The following is a 22,448-nucleotide window of genomic DNA, read 5'->3' on the forward strand; positions in this document are numbered from 1 at the left end:
AGTATAATTTACACTTATAACAGTCAGCAATTCTGTAAACAGAGAACATAAAATACATTTTGGGCAGAATAAACGCTAAGATATTTGAGAAACTTTTTGTGAAAACTTTTATGGGAGTGCTGCAGCACCGCAGCACACACTAGCGAGCCGCCCCTGGATTTAACAGTACTACTACTAAGCAAAGCATTGAATTAAGCTATCCCAGCTTGCAGACTTGTCGTGTTGTCGAGTAGCCTATGTGTAGGCCTACCTGTTCTTCATATCGTAGCCTATAATACTGTAGCCTACTGAATACCTGTTTCCATACATATGTTGACAAGACACGCGTTTTTGCAAAGTTTTCATCAGTCCTTGTTGCCATGAATGTTAAGGTTCCACTCTCACCACTGCAAACAGCACAAGAATTGAAATGCAGATTTTTATCACATATTGATTCATCTAGCAAACTAAAACTAAAAAATAACACACGATTAATTGGAATCAAAGTTATAAAGTAAAAATCTCACAGGCAGCAAGAAGCAGTCTATACTGTAGCCTATATCATTTCAATTATTCAAAATCATTGTAACTTTAAAATCTTAATTCGAAATCAGTTAATATCATGGAATGAAATAAAATCGAATTACACAAAAGATTAAGTATTTTATCAAATTAACATAAAATCATGGCGACATTTATACACATGGTGTTTCAACGTGCAGCTTTAAATCTGACTGGAGAGGGAAATAGAGAGAGAGAAATAACTTTATTTGCCAATCAGATTCTATAATAGTACGATACACAATCGGCAGCCGTGGCCGAGTGGTTAGCGCGTTGGGCTCGCAGTCGAGAGCCTGCATGTTCGACTCCAGCCACCCGCACTTGCTGTTGTTTCTCTGGGCAAGAAACTTAACGACAATTGCCTCTACCTAGTGATCGATTTCGAGTAATGGGTAGTACCAAATTTAAGTCATAAGTAAAGTAGACAACCGGAAACAGACATTGCCGTCGGCTGCAGCGTGGGTCAGGTGTATGTCGGAAGGCGTACCCGATGCATAGCGCTCAAGTCCGCTTTCCCGCAATGCAGGATAAAGATAAACAAACAACAACAATAACAAAGCTTACATCACAATAACAAGCAGTTCATGAACATAGAGGAACGCATAAGTATGCTCAGTGTTAACAAATTCAATCTGATTAACCAGGAGCAGCGAAAGACCATTTGGTCGTCTAGTCAGCTGCTCCCGGAGGCCGATCTGTTAGTAGTAGTAGTAGCTTAGTAGCCACAATTGATAGTATAAGTTGACAGTTTGAGTAGTACTTAATAAATACAGTTTTTGTGCATACTTTGTACCATTTTGAGCAACTTTTGTGCTATTGTTGCCATACACGTATTGGACGAGATTCTGGCATTTGTGTTGGAAATCCAAAAAGGGTCTGGCAACACTGGTTATAGGGAAAGGTTTGTTATTTTTAATCTGGAGCTTTTCAATGATTTGAGATTCAGTGATCACACTTTGGTAATTTGGATTCTCAAAACTATCATTTTAAAGGGAAATAAAGTAAATTTACCTTAGAGTTTGAAATCGAAATTCCACCGGCAGCCTGTTGGCACCTTGGCAAGGCCTGTGTAATCCCTATGCATAAAATATACACACAAACAAAAACGTATAATAAACAACTTTGATTTTTTGAAAAGTGCTTAGTAATTTATTACCGTTTCATTGATTCAAAAACTGGAATAAAGTCTGGATCTTGTTCAAAAGCAGTTGCAAGCACAAAAGAAGCGACAGGTTTGGTATGGGGAAACAAAGGATGTGTGATAACGAGACCTACAAATAAAACATGGCTGACATTCGTTAGTGATTCATTCTAGAATGTTTTCTACAAAACACCTCAATGTACAATTTGACCCTTTATTGATTCCTGGCCTATTGATAAATTTATGCCATGCTGAAAGTTTGTTGTCGACTAGTAGGCTGTGTTGGCTTTTTCATGTCGCCTTCTATGTTGAGTTGTAGCATGGTGGGACGCATGAATGTGTCCATTGCCCCCTGAATCAGTGCCGTTCTTTGTTGGCAAGTTTCGTTTCGCATCTGCGTAGGTACAGATGTTACTTTCAGGATGAGGCAGGAGGAAGCCACTTGTCATAGTAATTGTATTTGCAGTGTTTCATGTAGCGTCTCGCAAAGTAGCAGGCTACAGTGACTTTATTCATCGGAGTCCCATTTATCACAATTTGACTTCTCTTTTAGTATGCAGCAAAAAAATCTTTCTGTTTGAGAAAAAAATATTACCTGTCGCATCCATCATAAATGCATAGGATTTTGGGCTTAATTTCAGAAAGGCCGGGTCCAGAAATAATTCTCTTACTCCGGAAACCAATCCGGCTACCCCAATAAAAGTCCCATCCACGTAAACAGGAAGACTTGTGCCAACTACAAGAGCTGTAAGTATGAAATAAATTGAACATTAGTATTAACTCATGGTAGTATGAATAACAAAGTGTCGGAAAAGAAGTGCTAAAAAAAGAAGTACAAAATATATTATACCGTACCTTTAATATTGTACTTTGCAGTATAGTTTTTATCAATAAAATGTCTTTAGCTTTAAAAAAATGAGCAGCGCTCATCTGTTTTTGTGTGGGTGGTTGCGTTAGCTGAGAAGTCCCATTTGTTTGCTTGTTTTTAACATCAGTGACAGGCTGACAGCAAAAAAATGGGAAATTAAGTTTCCCTTATTTTTAACCTCTCTAAATAAATACAGCGTAGGACTTAAAATACAAACCAAAATTTAGCAGATTGAAGTAAGGAACTGTCCATACTGGCTGTGTTATATTTTCTCCTCCTTTAGAAAATATTTTGTAGAAAGAGCTCATTTCGTTTCGGAGTCTGCGTGGATCCGATATGTGAACAAATTCACCTTTCTTTATTAATACAAAAATACGTTTCAGAATCGACAAATGAGCTATTTTTTTTGTAGGGATCCTAAACACAGATTTATCACAAAATCGTATATAGGCCTCACCCCCTTTTAGCTATAAAAAAAAACAGCAAAAACGTTTGTGACAAACACAAACGAAAAATGAAGTCACACAAAAAAGCGAGTTGCGTAATTGGGCTCTGCACTATCTTGTTGAGTAGGCTACTGTTTGTGCCGGCCTAGCTCTTAGCTATCCGTACAAGCTGGTTTGAGGACCAACGTCTCATAAGAATTACGTGTTTTTCAACTTTACCATATTTCATCAAATAGTTAAAATTATTAGCAAAATATAAGCATGAAATTTGTAGGCCAAGTTAATACAATTTTACATTACACCCAAAACCCTAACCTAAAACTGATAAAAATAAGTAATAAAATGGAAGTTTACATGCCTTGGATGGGTCCGGGTTGCGTACAGCTATGTCGCGCAAGATGCTAAAATCTGTTGAAATAAAAACAAAGTGTTTGTTTGGTCTTGCTTAGTTAACATGATCAATCTTGAATCTTATGTTCTTACCTTTGCTTTAAAAGTTATTCCATATAGCATAGGGGTAAAAAAGATAGGGCTTGAGTAATGAGTTGTTTTTTTTATAAGGTAGGCTACATATCACATTGGTTGATTTTTTTATTGTCTGTCTTTAAATGAAACCAAACGGAATAAACAGATTTTAATTTTGAATATTAAATATTAATTTTCTGTGGTTAACTGGATTCACTGGATTACGTTTTAACAAATGCTTTAAGCTAACTTTTGTAGGCACCTTCATCTCCAACACCATAGGTCATTATCAAAACAGAATGATTCAATCTTTGACTTCGGGAATCAAGCTTGTTATAAATGCTTTGTCTTGGGTCCTCTGGAGCTCCATCAGACATAAAAAGAATGACTCGATCAACAGAATCAACTGCATAAGAAAAAGTTTTTTGTGGTTTACAAAATGCAACAAAATTAGGATACTACTTTTTCAACATTTTAACGAAGTAAAATCTTTGAAATAATGATATGACTGTTAATCTCTTGCAGTTTCCTTTATCTTAAGGTTTCCTTAAGTATTTAACTCTTGTCTTGTGATCATGAATGAGAAAACGGTTAGTGCTAAAATTATTTCTACGCTAAAGGTTTGATGTGATCGATTGTTCCATAACGATTACAATGAAAACCTCAAGTCTGACCCAAAATTTAACGCCACAATGTTTGCAACATCCAAAATCTTCAAAACTTTACCGAAAAATGTCACTAAAGATAAAACAAAAAGTGTACTATCAACCCTTGTATCTTCCTGACTATATTAGTAATAACTCACTATCTTGAGCTTTTGCTGCCACCAAAATATCATCACGTTGGCTGCCTTTCCCTGATCCATCTGCAACATCCTTGCTTGTAAGAGCGATACAATATTACTGGGGAAAGTAAATGCTATAACAGATCTAACTTGTGCGTTGTAACTGTTGTGGGCTTACTTGGGTGTTATAAATGTATTTGAATTTATTTGTCTCTTCTACCATTTTCTCGACCTTTGCTTTGTTTACGTGTATTTGTTTTCGCTGAGATGGTTAGAAATAAAAACAACTGAACTGCCCCAACAAAAGAAATTTGAGCATAATGACAAGCATTTCTGATAACCCAACTAAGCCAAATGATATTGGGCGTGCAAGTAGACAAACGGACGCTCTGACTACGGGAAGTAGGCCTACGTGTCCTGTATTGTTGAGTGTTATAAGCGTATAATAATGTGGGCACATTTGTCATGAAATAAAGTTTCGCGTTTTTTTTGTTTGTTAAAACCGAAAACTTTTTTGGTTTTGTCAGATGATACTATAAAGATGAAAAAAAATTAAGGTGGCATTTTTTATGTGCACTTTAATGACCTGAAATCCCGTATCAAAATGGCCAAAATTTTATTTTGGCCTCATTTATTTAAAGTAAAAACTATACAAAAGTACTTTGTGACGAACATACAGCAAGCTTATTTAATCTTTTTATTCAACTGTTTTTCTACTCTGTGATGTCATAGTCGAACTTTCATACACAGTGTGGAGCAGCGAAAGCCATAGGTACTTTCGTAAGTCGAGTCAAGTCAATTTATTTTATTTCAATAGCGCCACATAAAAACAAACAAGCAGAGTAAACGAAAAGTAAAAACAATGCATTGTAAGTTGCAGCTGTTGCTTACATTATGGGGCAATCTGGATGGCAGCGAAAGACCAGTAAGCGGTCATCTAACAAGCCACCACGCCATAACAATAAATCTAACTACACATTCATACACAATCACATAGGTGACACTGTGAGTTGACTAATATTGGATGATTTCTATCAACTTTTGCTTTTGTACAGTTTAGGTAGGCAAAGGCTCAATTCACTTTGAGGCTATGATCAACTCTCCTCCATCTGTGGGAGATTTGAGACACTCAACCTTTTTGTTTCATCGGCAAAGTACACGTATACGCAATGATATTAGATTAATTTACTTTTTTTTATTTGATAGTGAATAAAATATACATAAGAATGCCTGACCAATAAACTAAGCCCCTTAACTAAGGTTACGATTCTATGGTTTAATTAATTAGTTTAATCACCCCTCTGCAGTCTGGATCCGCCACTGGTCCCACTAGGTCAGTTTGGCCGAGACACAGTTTGGCAGAGACACACATAATGAAAAGATGGGGGTAAAAAATAAAAAAACTTAAGTGAAAAAAGGCTATTGAAGAAGACTTGATGTTTTTAAGTACGAAGACTGACCGATTTGCACAATAGCCTACACCACAACTGATCAGCTGGCCTCACAGATGGAAGGAAAAAAAGTGTGTCAGGAAAAAGCAATCAAAAAATGTGGACAAAGGAACAGAAGATACTAATGTTGTTATAAACATATTTAGTAATAATAGTGAAGAAAGAAACAAAAGAGAAAATGCTTCAGACGATCACACAAGCGTAGTTGTGTAAAAAAAAGGCACAACCATCCTCATACCTTAAGACATGATGTCTGAAAGAATCTACACTATCTTATTTAGAAGATTAGATGCATGTGATTTTATTATCTTCACGGGTTGAATTCTGTTTAAGGTATGAAAATATATAATGTTGCATCATATTAGTATGAGATTTGGAAAAAAGGTGAGCAAAGATATTGCAATCAAATCACTTTGGTGTAATGCTAATGTGAATCAAATCACTTAATTTGATAAAGAATATACTTTACCGCCTTCAGGGGAGCAGTATAAAATAAATAATGCCAGAAATAAAGCATCACTCCATAAAAGGGGATTATGCCAACTTTTGTTTGAATCAGTTGAGTGATTACCATAAAAATTCAGAAAAACATTTTCACTACTAATGGCAGTATAGAGCTAAAAGTGTGTACTAATGTGCTAATATCTTTAGACCCAAAGGTCCTATCCAAAAACGTTTTACTTTTAATTCCGCAGAGTATAAAAGGGTATGTTTAAAAGGTAGGCCTACGTTTAAAGATGTAAGTTTATGACAGCGTTCTCTAGTGGCAAAACATTAAATTATTTTACAAAATAGGTCGCAAAACTGCTCCTGTGGATGGGGTAAACGTCGATAAGATTTTTTCAAACTTTGAATTTACGATCAGTATTCATTAACACAAAAACAGTAAATCTGGTTTGGTTGAGCATTTAAATATCATGGGGGGCCTGCAACACCCTAGACCCCATTTTGGACGCCATCTTGGATTTAGTACTCCAAAAATGTTCAGAAAAAATGCCATCCTATTTTTTTAAAGCTTAGCCTATCGTATTAACATGTTGTTTCAAATTTAAGTGAGTTTTTGCTTTTAACAAAAAAGAAAACAAGAAATTACAAACAGGCCTACACTTGTTTCTCGGCAGTCTTTTTTTTTTCGAGTGTAGACATGTGTTGCGCCAATAAGGCTGGTTCTCAACTCAACCGCTGCTTTTGTAAGTTAATTGAATTTTAACCTTTGAGGAAAGAAAACAATTAAACTAACTGTCGCCAAGGATATGCACAGTCGAGAAGGAGCGATCTTCCTGGCGTCAGCACTACCTGACTGTTATGGTGAGTAGTCAGGTAGTGCTGACGCTAGGAAGATCGCTCCTTCTCGACTGGGCTGCACTAATGCCTGCAGTTAGCATGCCTCCTTGATTACTTTTGCACTCCTTTTGTCACGTGTACTCCGCGAGGCAGTACTCTGTTCTATTCGTATCATTTCATTCTGGCAGGCTAGCGAACAACAGCTTCTTTTGTTCTAGTTCTAGTGTTGAGTTTAACAATCTTACGTTGTGTATTTTGTTGCAGAAATTGCGATTCGATCATTTTTCTTTTGTTAATATATTTAAGAAAAATAACCGTCTTTGTTCATAGGCCTACACTAGTAACTCTTTGCAATAATTTCAATCATTACTCTATAAGTCACATCTTCTAAAATAAATTGAACTGATATCTTGCATTACATCGTAGCACGGTGCTTCTTAGTTACACATACAGTTTGTTGTCAATATGAAGCTACAAAGATTCTGTAAACGGCTGCGGAAAAACATAAAAAAAAACTTACCTGCTGGAGAAACAAATTCATTTTCAAAGAAATCAAAAGCTTTCAGCAATGCATTACCATATCCTGTCCCTCCTGAACTGATGATAAAACATGACACGATAAAAATACATTTGCTGGAATGAGCAAGCTTGGGTCATTAGATTGCAAATATTTGATGTTGTTTAATAACTACTATAATTTTGGTAAAGAGGTGACTTTCTTCAACCATAGACGAATAAAGCCAAGCAACCACACGGCATTTACCATAATACATTAGAGTGAACATAAACTACGAACGTTTTCGGTCATACACACGTTAGCCTTTGTTACTTGAGAAGGGCTAACGTGTGTATGGCCGAAAACGTTCGTAGTTTATAGTTTATGATCATTCTAATATATTATGGTAAATGCCGTGTGGTTGCTTGGTTTTGTCTGTCTAGTGTTATTACTAGTTGATTATTTTTCAAAAAGATACAATTTTAGGCCAATAATTTACCTCACTTATAACGATTTCAACGCTTTGTAGATGAATTAAAAAAGCTCAATTTGTGACACTTTGTTGCTCTACATACTTGGAATGTGCAATTAATATTTAATTTGTAATTGACAATACAAAAGCTATTTCTTGTAACGAGTTTTTCACAAATTATTCTGGTTGATTTCTTGTAAATTGAGTTGTTGTAATCAGTAGATTGATTATGATGGACGACAAGTGGCTCCTCATGCCCCATCCTGTGAGTAACATCTGCACCCAAGCAGATGCCAAACGAAACTTGTCAGACCGTGGACCTTTGTCGACCAATTTCCAACTGATGCTGAGATTGAGTGGGTGTGCATTTGTATTTCAGACTACAGCAACGTCAACATCTACAAGCCCCCACCCTCGCGAATGTTGCCACAATCCCTTTCAACATTCCCCTCCTCCAGTCTCTACGTTGGCGATTTCAACTGCCAGCTCATCGACTGGGGCTACAGCAACACAAGCAGCGACGGAGAATTGCTGGATGACTGGGCCTCTACAAACCATCTTGCCCTCCTATTCAATCCAAAGGAACCAGCCAGTTTCCACTCCGGCCGCTGGGGAACAGGAACAAATCCTGACTTGGCCTTCGCGAGTGTCGACAGCTCTGTTCCAGACAGACGTGTGCTTGAGAAGTTCCCGCGGTCCCAACACCGGCCCTCCCTCATCATTGCCCCAGAACTTGTGGCTCCTGTCCCGAGTTCACCGGTGAAGCGATGGAACTTCAAAAAAGCCGATTGGAATCAACACAGCTCCCTGACCAATGAGTCTGCTGCAAAGTTACCATCGACTGAAACATGCAACGCAGACGAGGCATACCAGGACTTCTGCAATGCCATAATAACTGCGGCAAAGGCCACAATACCACGTGGCCATCGAACCAGCTATACACCATGCTGGGACTCTGAGTGTGAAGCTCCCTATCGCTCATACCTAGGCGCCACAAGTGGTGCTGCTTCTAACACCGCCGCCACCAGACTACTTGAGCGGCTGGACACAAAGAAGCTTGAGCGATGGAACGAAGCTGTCCAAGCCATCGACTTCTCACACTCAAGTCGCAAAGCATGGAGCATCATCAACAACCTCATTGGGCGCTTAGCTAACTCCCCTCGTCAGTACCCCGTTTCTGCTAATGCCATCGCTTCCCAGCTAGTGCAGAACGGAGTCTACAAGACAAAGGACCGCAAGGCATCCCGCCTTGTTGCCAAGGAAGTATCTGCCCTGCGGCGAGTGGAAACACCACAAGAATAAACAATCTGTGGAGACTTCACTCCAGAGGAATTTGCCACCGCCCTCCGCCTAGTGAAACCACACAAGTCTCCAGGGCCCGATAAGATCTGCCCTGAGCTTGTACTCCATGCTGGCCATGCTCTAAAGTCCTGGTTACGTAGATTCCTCTCTTCCTGCCTGCACCACCTCACAATCCTAAAAATCTGGAGAAGAGCTTTAGTAGTTGCGATCCCTAAGCCTCACAAGCCACCAGAGGACCCAAGAAGTTATCGTCCGATATCCCTCCTCTGTGTTCCTTTTAACATCTTCGAAAGACTGATCTATGCCGGCGTCAACACAATCATCGACCCGCTCCTTTCAAAAGAGCAAGCTGGGTTTCAGCGCGGAAAATCCACCGTAGATCAGGTCACACTCTTAACCCAAGACATGGAGGATTGCTTTGAGGCAAAAAAGAAGGCCGGCGCTGTCTTTCTAGATCTCACAGCTGCCTATGACACCGTGTGGCATCGCGGCCTTACTTGCAAGATGTTTTGCCCGCTTCCTGACCGACATAGGGTTCATATGATTATGGAACTTGTCAGGAATGGAAGCTTCATCCTCACCACCGGTAGCTTCCGGCGAAGCAGACTGAGACGCCTGAAAAACGGCGTCCAACAGGAATCGGTCCTGGCTCCACTTCTTTTCAACATCTACACCCACAACCTGCCAACTACGGTCTCCGCAAAATACGCTTATGCGGACGATCCGGCAATTCTCCACTCCACAAAGTCGTGGGAAAAACTAGAAGACACCTTGAGCCAGGACATAAAACTCTCTCAGCCTATCTCTAGAACTGGCGACTGAAACTCAGCAAAACCAAAACTGTGGCAGCAGCTTTCCACCTCCACAATCGGGAAGCTGATCGTGAGCTACACGTCCAGACCAACGGAAAATCTCTATCCTTCTGAGTTCTGTCCCGAACCAAGATATCTTGGGGTGACACTGGACAGATCGCTCACATACCGCCACCATTTGGTGTCACTGCACAAGACACTCACTTTCCGCGCTGCGCTACTCAAGCGCCTGGCAGGCTCTAGCTGGGGGGCAAGAGCTGACACTTTGCGTATAGCAGCCTTAGCCCTTGTCTACTCTTCAGCAGAGTACTGTGCACCTGTTTGGTGCTGCAGTGCTCACTGCCATAACATCGACACTGCTATAAACAGCGCCCTGCGCACAGTGACCGGATGCCTGCGTCCCACACCATTGGACAATCTGCCCATTCTCGCTGGCATCCAACCCGCTGAGCTTCGCCGCGAATAAGTCACTCTGTCTCTCGGTCGACGGGCACTAGAGCCTAACCACTTTCTCCACCACAAGATCTCTGCTCTCCCAAACGAGCACCCCCGTCGACTGAAATCAAGACACCCATTTGTGCCAGCCGCTCAACTTCTGATCAACGAAGCTGATGTACAAGACAGCTCTGCGGCTACTTGGTCGGACCATAAGTGGAGTTCTGAATAGAAGTCAAGCGCCACCAGACTCTATTCGTTCATCCCCGACACACGCCCCATCGGCCTAACACTACAAAGACAGGCATGGGTGCGCCTCAACCGTCTTCGTACGGGCGTCGGGCTTTTCCTCTCAACCATGCACCAATGGGGAATGGCCTCCTCCTCCTCCTGTGAATGTGGTGCCGAGGAACAGACCGCAGACCACATCATCAATGACTGTTCCATCTTCAAGCCCCCTAACGGAGTGGAAGGTCTGCGTGTCATGAATGATGAAACCAAAGACTGGCTGCTCCCTAGTAGCTTTCCAGTGTAGTCCGGAAACATCGTGAATCTGAGGTGGTAAAAGAATAGACCCTCGGCCCCAGAGGCTCACACGACGACGATCAGTAGATTTGCAACATATGTATTTCTATTTTCTATATCTCTTGTGCGCCATTAATAGCCTACTGAAGTAATAATGCATAATAGTAATAAAACTCGCCTTCTGCTTGGATTGTGTCCACAAATTTGTTGACCAAAAATTGATTTTGAGGTGTTGCTGGAACTAATTGAGAAGAAAAGCACGAAGTTTGTCCATTTAAGGCTCTAATAGTTTCTGGAGATTCGGAGAATGCTATGACCGAAAACTATACAAAACGTATTTTTAAGAAAACGTTGTAAGACAGGGATTTCCAAATAGGATACCTTAAGTACCGAAAAGAGTGTACATTAATAAAAAGATGTTGCCAGATGTTTTTCAAAGTTTACGAAGAAATGCTATTTTAAGATGGTTGGTCGCACAAATGTTGTCCATTCAAAACTAAAGTTAAGGTTAAACAAAATTTGTTTATAAGTAATTGGCAATTACCTCATCTTGCACTGCATATTTGTAAACTGATTTGATCTATTAAGGAACTACAGGTTTAAAAAATATTTGACTGGACCTTTAAATCTAAAAAAAATGCGAAAATGAAAACTAAGACCTAAGATTATGAAGTATCCATGATTGTGCCAATTAAGACATCTTATAATTTCTTACTGTTATAAGTTGTGTGTAGGTTTAATTGGCAAACATATAGGCTACTATGCTTTGATTAGTTTGATTGAGATGGTAAAAAAAGGATTAAAATAATTTGGAATAATTGTCAATGGGCAAAACTTAGTAAATCATTATAGTAAAACAACACTTCAGCAAATAAAGGTAAAAAAACGAACAGCATATTTCAACCCTAAACATCTGTTTGCAATGTTGCGAGCATGTAAACTAGAGAAAAAAATACCAGCTTTGGTCAAGGCTAGCTACGCTATAGGCTACTCACAAGTATTTTATGAGCAATTCAGTGTACACAAGAATTTGCTGCCGACAAAGTTTTACAAAATACCGTATTTAATAAAATACATATTAAACACATCAAATCAAATATAGTTATTACTATCTGAAGCCTTTACAAATTGTTTCACCTAACGGATCATCAGAAGGTCTGCATTTGTAAAGGCTTCAGATAGTAATAACTATATTTGATTTAATTCGCTCTGCTTTGCCTTTTTGCTTGGCATTGAGCACTTTTTGTAGTATTAATAGTTTTCATTGTTTTTTTTTATTAAACACATCAAATACAGTTACCATTCACTAAAACTTTAACAGGTTGTTTCACTCTCATTGGCATCATCAAAAGCTTTTTATTACAATATAATTCTATTTGAATAAGAACCTTCTGATGATCTCAATAGAGGTGAAATAGAATATTAAGGTTTTTAGTAAATTGTAACTGCATTTGATGTAATTCGTGTAGTGTCAATAGTATTTATGTTTATAACTTATGAAATATAAATTATGTTGATATTTTATATATTAATTAAAATTATTTTGCTGTCTGCACACAGTAGCGTTGGCTATGAGATCTAGGGAGTACTTTTAGGTCCAGAAGCCTTTGTAAGGGGCGGTAGGCTATAGGCTAAGTTCAATCGAATGCCGCTTTTTTCTGTATTACATTTACATTAAATCTTGGCCTATTTTGGTATAGGCACAATTTCATCTTTTTGGAAGAAAACTACTATTCTTCTTGCTAATTTGATCAGGTTACAATACACTGAACGATAACCATCTACGTTTTATCTTAAGCAAAATCACGTAGCCTACATTTCCTCTGAGCAGGGTCGTTGAGAAGATACATTGGGCCCGGTACTAATGAAATCCTCGGACCCCAAATCAAGACATTTTTTCGAAATAAGCACTTATATTCAAAAGAATACGTGGTGATTTCTTCAAGTTCCTGGCCCCTTAGAAAGGTTGTGGGCCTCTAAATTATCTCGGGTCCAAAAGTACCTCCCCCCCTCCTTGTCAACGCTAGGCTACTGCCTCTAAGCCGTAGATATCGTGAACAGTTTAAATTCTTGTCCTGTGAAGCTAAATACGCAGGGGAAAGCCCTCTCCAAAAATCTTTTCAACTCAGTGAGTTTCAAAGTTTTTATACATGTAATGTTGCAAAATTTATTTTGACACAATTGATTAGATTTTGAGCAAGAGTTAGGCTATGTTGTACCTCAAAAACTAGCTTTCCTTTCCACCTATGCATAATTGCATAGGTTGTTGCAGATTAGGCATTGAATTATTTTGTGTAGGTTACGTTTTTTTCTATTTTGCTTTCAACTGCACCATACCTTGTCATGAGGGTTTAAAGTAGAAACAACAGATTTTGCAGCTTGTTTTGCCAGCTCCATGCGCGAAACTCCATTATGAAGTGTTAGCATCGAGCCGCTTTTATCAATTACCACGATCACTTGCTTTGGAGTGGGTGAATTTGCTTGGACATACCAAGGCCTGTCAATCAAATTAGAAATTGGATGAAAGTTTTGTTAGAATTACAATTAAGGAGAAGTAATGACGAACGGCTTGTCCGAAGCGGTTACTGATTGACATTTTGACAAGAAAATTTGCTCACAAAGTTATAGTAAAAACTAACACAAGCCAATGAAAATTAATTGTTGTACAACAGAACCGGGGATATTCAGAAGTACGGGATGTCCAACTATCAGCCAAGAAAAATGTGTTTTAAACGCTTTGTTAGATGTTGTTCAAACAATTTGGCGGAAGTGTTATTTCACAGTGGCCCACTGTTCGACCAAGTCATTCCCATTCAAAATTATTCCAAAAATAAACCAAAGCCATTTTTATCAATTCACCAATTAAAGCATAATAATGCTTGCAACTTTAGGCCTAACCTAGATCAGTGCTCTTCAACACGGATACCGCGGAACAGTGAGGTTCAGTGAGTTTAAAAGCTTCCGCAAAGGTTCCTCGTTTTTTCGTGAAATTTATATCTTGCTTCAGCATATTGCTGCATCATTTTGAACTTTTACATCACCTTGCCGTATTTACACTCCAAGTAGGCCCAGTTAGAAATAATTTGAGTGCAGTCAATAGCCGAAAAAAAAACACTGACAGTTGTCGTGTTACTTGTTCTGCTAGAGGATTCTTTGACAAACGCAAACGTAGGTCAGGGGTTCTGAGATGACAAAAAGGTTGAGACCACTGACCTATACACAACTTTTAAAAGAGTGTACAAAAATAAAATTATTGACACGTATTAGACAAATGCTAAATTACTAATTAGACTTGCAATTGTAACGTAGGCTACATTGGCTTACCTAAATTTTTAATTTCTTGTCACCTTGGACAGCTTCACTGTTATTTATTTATTTTTATTTGTTTGTCTCAATTTTTAAAAAATAGCCCATTTTAATTATCATTGATGAGTTTAGGGGTGGCTGCTTGACTTGAAGACCTTGAATGGTCACTTCGCAGCCTCCCGCTGCTGTGATGCTATTATCATATTCTTTTTTTAATTGTAATCTTTTCAACAGTTTTACTGTGCATTGTGTTTGATTTATCGTACATCTTTTTCGCAGCAGCCAGTAAACATCTATCTATCTATACAGAATTTAAACCTAGAGAGAAACTACTGGATTTTTTATTTGACACATAATACTATTTATCCTTTTGAGATGTATTTCGAGTTTTCTGGCTTTTTTCAATTTTGCATCCTCAGTTAAATCCTTTGCAAACCTGTAGTTTCTTTATAGAATAAATTCAGCCATGGCTATCTAGAGATCCGGCCTGATTTGTCACATTTTGCAGAAATTTCCGGGTTTTGCCAACTTTTGGCGACTATTTGAATGAATTTTTTCTAAAAATTATATTTTTACGCCTTCTTTAATGTTTTACCCAGATGACACAATAGGTTTTAACATCATCAAATGTTGAAAAACGAAGATAATTTGATTTCGAAAAATTTAGTCAGACTGTTAATTTTTCAATAACAGTCTGAATGAGCGTTTTTCAACTTACTTTTTCTCATTTTCTATTGCTTCCCCAAGGCAACAAAAAGCTTTTATATCATTTAGAGATAGCAAAAAGTAAAAAAAAAACTCAGAAAATGTCAGTCAGACACTAGCAGTAGCGGTAATCAAAATCTGCAAAATGTGACAAATCAGGCCGCATCTCCAGGTGGCCATGATTCAGCAAGTAAATTCGCAAACATTATTTAAAGATGAGTTGATTACATATAGCAGGGGTTCTCAACCTTTTCCCCGCTAATTAGATAACCCTAAGTTATAAAACATTCAGCCCAATTCCCAAGCAAGCTGACACCGAATACTGCGATGATGACGTAAAGGGTATTCACATATGATTTAAAAGCTCAATGACTTTATGTAACAGAATTACGAATATAACAGGATTACGAATATACGAATATAACTTCATAAAAGTATTTATTTCAGTTGTACCATGTGGTAATAATAACGTGTTTTTTACTTGTTGTAAGCCTATTACTTTCAGTCACGCGGAAACTTTCTTTCAAGAATCCAAAGCCCAACAATTTGACATCCAGAGACAAAACTTATAGTTTTAAAATCTTAAGATTTTCGCAGAACTGATTTTCAGGGGCTTCAGTCTTTTTCTTGGATCTCTGGCCTTTGCTCACCTTTGTCTTGTATCGAACGGATCTTTGCAAATCGGAATATTAAATGAAGGGTACACTCTTAAAGATGACGTTTCCGATCCAAAAAGTTGGGTTTTGAGATCAGGTATTCTCTTTATGTTTTTCTTAGCAATATCGGTGAAAGAAAGGTCTTTAAAAGGTCTGCCATCATGTTGGGTTGAAGGTATAACACAACTCTGACTTATATCGATCTATGGTGAAAAAAAAACAGATTGTTTTTCATAAATAAAAAGCATGCGTGCAGCTTGTAAGCGTAGCAAATAATTTCATGAAGTTCAAAAATAATATAAATGACGAATTATTTCGTGAAGTTGGTTGGTTTTGAATCTTTATCCTTGGACTGACAATGCCTTGATAGATTATATTCCTGGTAATTTTGCATGCTTGTAGATTCTTTTGACGCAGAGCCTGTTACCGAGATTGACAGAGTGAAGTTTCAGATTGTTAAAGTGTTGTTGCCGAGGAATTATTCCATCCATTAGGTGCCCCTAAATGGAAAGTAGTTCTTAGAACGCGTTGCTGGCGCACACCCGAAAGTCGAACCAGCACCGCTTGATCTTGAAGTTTCTTCGTTCACGAAGTCATGCGCTAACCAAGTGAGCTATCAAAAATAATATAATCGGAAGTTTATTGGCGGTACATTTTAACCATGGAGACCTGTTACCCGATTAATATTATTGTTTCTACTGCAACTAAAATTGCTTAGAATCGGTATGTCCACTATCATTTTGGAGTGGCTTTACGATCACAACTAATCATGGCTGCTAAAGAGTAAACTTAAAAGTAGCTTATTAGCAAAAGTTAACAACGTATCCAGCCAGTGTGCATTCGACTAAACATTACTTTTGACATGCTATAGGCATACAAATTAGAATACTGCCATAATACCGTAGCTTACATCAGAGGTCGGCAGTGACGCGCTACCTTTTTTGGTAGCGATAGCGGTTGCTACGTTACATTTTTGTTAAGAGTAGCGGCTGCAGTAGCGACGTTACTTTTTTGCAATGTAGCGATATAGCGAAGAGGCGCTGAGTTTGCTTCAGTCGTATTTCCGCTATCCCCTACTTTCCAATTTAAAGTGGAAAAAATTAATCGTTTTTAGACATTTTTGATGGAAACACTGGAGCATAAGAATAACAGTTCACCTAAAACTTGTTTTCTATGACGACGTTGAAATGGCAGTGTAAACGAATATGACACTAAAGGTTTATGTCATTCTTTTTCAAAATCATTTTGACTGCACAAGGTACTTGAACAAAGCTTTTCAGTTTTAGTTAAGACAAAAGTAGCCTAGCGCATTTATTCGAGTAGTGGTAGAGCGTTACTTTTCATCGACTGGTAGCCGTAGCACCGCCCTTTTGACACATTGTAGCCATAGCGCGGTACTTTTGATGTAGCCAAAGACAGCCACTTTATCTGGTCCAGATCTGATAAAGATCTGATCAGACCAGTACCCGATCTGGTAAAGATCTAGACCAGATAAAGTGGTTGTCTGGGGCGAATGCCCACCTCTGCCTACATTTTATGATGTAAGCCTATCCCTATAGTCCAGTGGTTCTCAACCTTTTGGTCTTTTGGCGCCTCCGAAGCGGTGGCTGACCACTAACAAAATTTTAAAAATTTAAATTTTATTTGTTATCAATATTTCGTTGTAATTACAGTCCTGACAAAACTGTGAGTGCGAATAGAAATGCAAACTTTAGTCAGCCAGTCTCGTTAAAGCATGGATCAACAATCAGCTATCTCAAAAGAAGTTGAACATACATAGCCTTATAAAAGATTTAACACATGACATGTTTTAACCGAACCTTCATGTGATATAGTTTGAAATTTTAAACGACGCACCAGAGCGTTGCGACGCACAGTTTGAGCATCACTGTAATACAGAAATAAAGAACAATCAAACTTTAAATGTAATTTAACAATCATGCTGCAAGCTCGAAAATTTCCACGGACGCCTTGAAAACGCTTTGCGGATCCATTGGGGATCCGCAAACCCCCGGTTGAGAACTGCTGGTATAGCTTAAAAAATGTCCACCGTTAAAAGTGATTCTGATGGTCAATGGGTTGTGAAAAATAAACAAAATACAAGTGGGAGTGATGAAATTGCCTACCTCGTCAATAAAGGAGGAGTTAAATGTAGCATTCACAATTTTACAACAATTTAAGATAGAAGACACTCCCGTGTTAGCTTTAGAAGCGTTCATGATTCCTTGTTGAAGAGTTTGTACGGCTTGTACGCGATCTTCCACTTTAGTCCCAATCCTGAGTGCCATCTATCAAAACCAAACACGGTGTTTGACCAGTTCAAACATTTCAAATTTAGGTGATGCTGAAACGGTAGCCAATAATAAAATACTTTGTAGTTAATCTGTATGACAATTACAACTAAATTAATATTGAGTGAAGAGACATGTTTTCAAATGCTTTCTATGCCTGAGCCATACTTTTGTCGAAGTTGTTTACAGTTAGCAAGATGTAACAAACATGCTAGCTTGGGTGAGCCTGAATTACTACACATTTTCATTTAAATTGTGATGCAATCGCAGATATAAAATAACAATATAGCTTTTTAAAATCATGTCTTTTACTTACTTGCTACCTTTTGGAGCAGGGCTGCCAGTTACACAAAATTGAAAAGTTTTACTTTCAAGTCGTAATTAAAATGGTGTTTTTTGGCTTAGTTGGTTCAGCTGGGATTAATTTTTGAAGTCTATGGTTCAAACATTTACTGAAACTTGCGTTTTAATAGCCTAGGTAAGCTAACATCTAGGTCAGGGCTCCCAAATTGTGGTCTGCTGAATACTGATGGTCCGTGACAACTACACAGGTGACCTGTGACAAAATACCGTAACAAAAAATAAAAACATAAAGATCTATTATCAAATATAGTTATTACTCTATATATATCCTCCACAGCCTGTTTCACCCTAAAAGGGGGATCATCAGAATTCTTTTATTATTATTAGATGTTTTAAAATGAAACAGGATGTAGAGGTTTTAGAGAGTAATAACTAACTTATATTGATGTAATTCGCTTTGTTTGGTATTTTTCTTGGCATTGAGCACTTTTTTTAGTATTAATAGTTTTCATTGTTTAAAAACATACCATATGCATTGCCTGTATTGTACAAAAGGCTTCTTGCACTGTCAAAGATACTTGCCAGTACGAAGTCAAATGGCGTAGCCAAGGGGTGGGGGGAGAAAGGGGCCATGCCCCCCAATTTTTCAAAGTTTGGATACCGAAGTTGAGCTCTTTGTTGAAAATATAATAAAATTTGTAGAAATTTATATCGTTTTCCAAGACATCTGACTATTAACACCTCCCAGGACTTGTTTTGGACTCACAGAAAGACACCACTAAATTTTGCAAATCTTAAATTGCGCAAAAGTTACGATTTACGCTTCTTTTAACTAATCTGTGGAAGCAATTTCAGAATCCCTTACTCTGTTGGGTTTTTGTGTAGTTTTTGAGTAGCTGAGTTTTTTGGTGTTCTCTAATTTTAGCCGCAGTTTTTGCCCGTTCGTGTGTAATAGCTACCTTTAATAAGTTAATGGGTGTTTATATGCTAATAAATTTCATACAAATATTACCCTAAAAGTGTTTCCAGAAAGCGCTATAATCCAATATTTAAGCATAATTTTGCAAAAATTTTCCTGGGGAGCATGCCCCCGGACCCCCTAGAATACGCGTTTCTTTGGCACGCTCTAACCCCCCACCAGTTTTATTGCTTCCCTTGCTCAACCCACCAGGATACGCCCAGCACATCAGGTGACGATGTCTTAAATCAAACACTTTGTCGTTCTCTCCAATTCATCAAATACTTGCCCCCCCAACTTTTTTTTTCTGGCTATACGCCAGTGAGACAAAGTAACCTACAAGTCCAAAATTGATAAATTGTACACTAACACACAAAAACGACGGTCTTATTGACGCTGTTAGCTTTGTTAATAATTCGGATTCAATGTTTTTAATTTCTAAACCAAAGATGAAACTCAATGCTTTCCTTCTGTTATTATGTTTTAGATGAATTTTCCACGCTGGTTGGACGGTAAAACTGATGCGGAACATGATTTCCTTCGATCACCTTTTGGTCGGTTCAGAGTGAAATCGTTTGAATAATTAAGACTTCTTCCTTTTTGTGTTGCATCAGCGATAAATCAAAATCAAACTATTAATTGTTTTTGAAGGAGGCTGGTGGAAATGATGAGGAGAGGTTGAAAGAATTGAGATGAACGTCAAGCTGTTTCTTTCAAGGCATCTTTTTTGTGGTATCCAAGCATAAGCTTGGTGATTTTTGTGGAATGGAAGGCAAGGAAGCCAGTCTTCGTCCGAACTTTCAGGCATGCACCCAAGAGTCTTGCTGAAGACACGGGCGCATGCCCTTGAGCTTTATCGAACCGACACCCTTTCAAGTGCCATACCAGAGCTTTCATTACTCAGCTATGCAGCAAGACAAGTAAGACTTTCTCTTCCTGCGACAGTGGTGTTGAGAAACAGACTACAGTCCATTGCAGCCAATGGCGGTACCACCTTTCGTTCGTCAAACGGAAAAGCAAGTTACGGTAAATCGTTTTGGATGTCGATACCAAATACTGGACGCTTTGTGGTAACCTTTCAGTGTAGAACAGGGCTTCGCAAACTCCCAAGGGGCTCACAAGGAAATTTCTAGGGGTACTTGGATTGGATGACAGTTAAGTTTGCATGTGTTGTTATTGTTTAACATCCTATACTAAAGAAAAATATCTGTTGATTGAGAATCATCATCATCGGCCATGCCTGAATAAGGCGTCGGCTACCGTGAGTCTCAACAACGATCGATTGTCCATTGTTTCGGCGGGTCAATCGCCCTCTTGTTTAGAATTGAAATTGTGATGAAGTTTTGTTGACATTGAATTTGCGTTGTTTTTGTGTTCTGCGTGATGTGGCTTGGCTGGCTGCAAAGAGATTTCACAACTGATTGTCGCTTTTTGCTGCGTGCCGGGAGCCGTTGTTTCTGGTGTGTTGGGTTCAGTATTTAGTAAAGCAAGCTAGAGGAATGTGCGACTTTGGATTTAAGTTAAATCGTTTAGAATTAAGTGTGTACAAAATTTCAGCTTTTATCCCAACTCACTGAATCAAGTCATACGCAATAAATAAAAATACCAGAAACGATTGCAAGCATGGTTGAGGCAGGAAGAGGAGGGATTGTAGGATCGCATTGAGCCCCTACTCTCGTAACCAAAAATAAAAGCTTAATTCAGCCAGCCGAGTTACAAATATCGTTACAATATAATCAAAAAGGCAAAGTAATTCCGTTTAGATTTTGTGTACAACCTTGGGGAATTAAAAGCAGTCCATACGTCGCCTGCTTAGCCATTCAAAAAATGATTGAACAAAACCCCACTGGAGCCAGTGACTTGACCCTGAGTAGGCTACCATTTGAAAAAATATGTATGTGGACGATCTGATATTCTCTAGAAATAGCCTTGATGAGGTCAGTGAGATTGCTAAAGAAGCCATTGACTTGTTCGATAGCCGAGGCTTTAGTTTGGTGAAATGGAGTGCCAACAAAGAGGCGTTGGATGTTTTGTCCAACTTCAAAAAGGAAATGTTAGCGTCTTCCTTTCGCGATGTTGACCTCAAAAAAGACGACACAGACTAACCAGTAGCAAAAACTCTAGGTTGTGTGTGCCGAAATTTCGATCCACTAGGGTTCGGTGCTCCATTCTTCCTAAAAGCTAGGTTAATTCTGCAGCGTTTAGCTATCGAAGGTCTTGATTGGGACACCGAAGTGCCACAAAGCTACATAAAAGAATGGAAGTCGTGGCTTCATTCATTAGATTTTCTAAAAGAGTTTTCCATACCTAGATGGTATTTTGTAAACACCGAGCCGTGTTGTGCAGACGTTCATATCGTATATCAGTTATATGGATTCAGTGATGCCTCCAATCACTCCTTTTCCTCCGTTGTGTATATACGTAGGCTGTGTAACGGAGTCCCTTGTGTATCCTTCGTTTTTGGCAAAAGTAGGGTTGTCCTCAAGCATCAAAGTGCATGGCCGATTGCCAGAAAGGAGCTTGTAGCCGCGCTTAATACTACGGAGCTGTTAAACCAGGCAGCTAATGCACTACACCTGCCTGATTTTAGAAAACATTTCTGGTGTGACTCAAATACTGTCCTTCAGTGGATCAAAAACCCTGATTTACGACTATGCAAGTTTGTTACTCGTAGGTTAAATCGTATTTTACTCTTGTCAGAGGTGAGCGAATGGCATTAATGTCCGACACATCTCAACTCGGCAGACGTGGGAACCAGACCGAACGCCATCACCAAAACAGGTTCCAGAGAGATGTGGTTGAGCGGTCCATCTTTTCTCATGCATGAAGGCGAGGTCCCAACGGTGAATGGAGCAGATGCTGCTATTCGTAAAATGGAACTGTCGCCGGAGATGACGGTAAGAGAAAATGCAACTGGCTCCATTAGCAAGATGATCGAAACCGCACCTACTTTGTACGTGTTGAAAAAGAGAGCCGCCTATCTTGTAGCTTTCACGGAGTTCATTGTATCCAAATGCAAGAAACATAGGTATGTAAAACCAAAGTTAAATGCATCTTATCTAGAGGACGCTTTAAATAGGGTTGTTTCCATCGTACAGAAAGTGGTGTATAGAGATTTGTCAAGTTGTGACGGTCTGCCAGAGTCGATCGATGTGGTAACAAAACGTCTTGCTTCGAGCGAAGCTGGCGCTGATAAACAGTGCCTGAA

General features: G+C 38.8%; 1 protein-coding gene across 4 annotated transcripts in view; it reads right to left on the reverse strand.

Annotated features, from left to right (window-relative positions):
• The window catches only part of LOC145770675 (VWFA and cache domain-containing protein 1-like), a 53,113-nt gene that overhangs the window by 21,104 nt on the left and 9,561 nt on the right, over window positions 1-22,448 (reverse strand). For 3 of the 4 annotated variants that reach the window (XM_082582367.1, XM_082582368.1, XM_082582370.1), the window contains 12 exons: window positions 17,815-17,976; window positions 15,683-15,891; window positions 13,359-13,518; window positions 11,200-11,344; window positions 7,500-7,571; window positions 4,266-4,325; window positions 3,723-3,866; window positions 3,354-3,403; window positions 2,767-2,905; window positions 2,277-2,426; window positions 1,697-1,811; window positions 296-386 (listed from right to left, as the gene is read on the reverse strand). In XM_082582367.1, the coding sequence (XP_082438493.1) occupies window positions 296-386; window positions 1,697-1,811; window positions 2,277-2,426; window positions 2,767-2,905; window positions 3,354-3,403; window positions 3,723-3,866; window positions 4,266-4,325; window positions 7,500-7,571; window positions 11,200-11,344; window positions 13,359-13,518; window positions 15,683-15,891; window positions 17,815-17,976 (1,497 nt within the window). Of the gene's footprint in view, window positions 1-295; window positions 387-1,696; window positions 1,812-2,276; window positions 2,427-2,766; window positions 2,906-3,349; window positions 3,404-3,722; window positions 3,867-4,265; window positions 4,326-7,499; window positions 7,572-11,199; window positions 11,345-13,358; window positions 13,519-15,682; window positions 15,892-17,814; window positions 17,977-22,448 lie in introns of all 4 variants that reach the window. The other variant, XM_082582369.1, reaches the window with a different exon arrangement.

The sequence above is a fragment of the Aplidium turbinatum genome, chromosome 5 (genome assembly GCF_918807975.1).
Source record: "Aplidium turbinatum chromosome 5, kaAplTurb1.1, whole genome shotgun sequence".
Classification (NCBI taxonomy): Eukaryota; Metazoa; Chordata; class Ascidiacea; order Aplousobranchia; family Polyclinidae; genus Aplidium; species Aplidium turbinatum.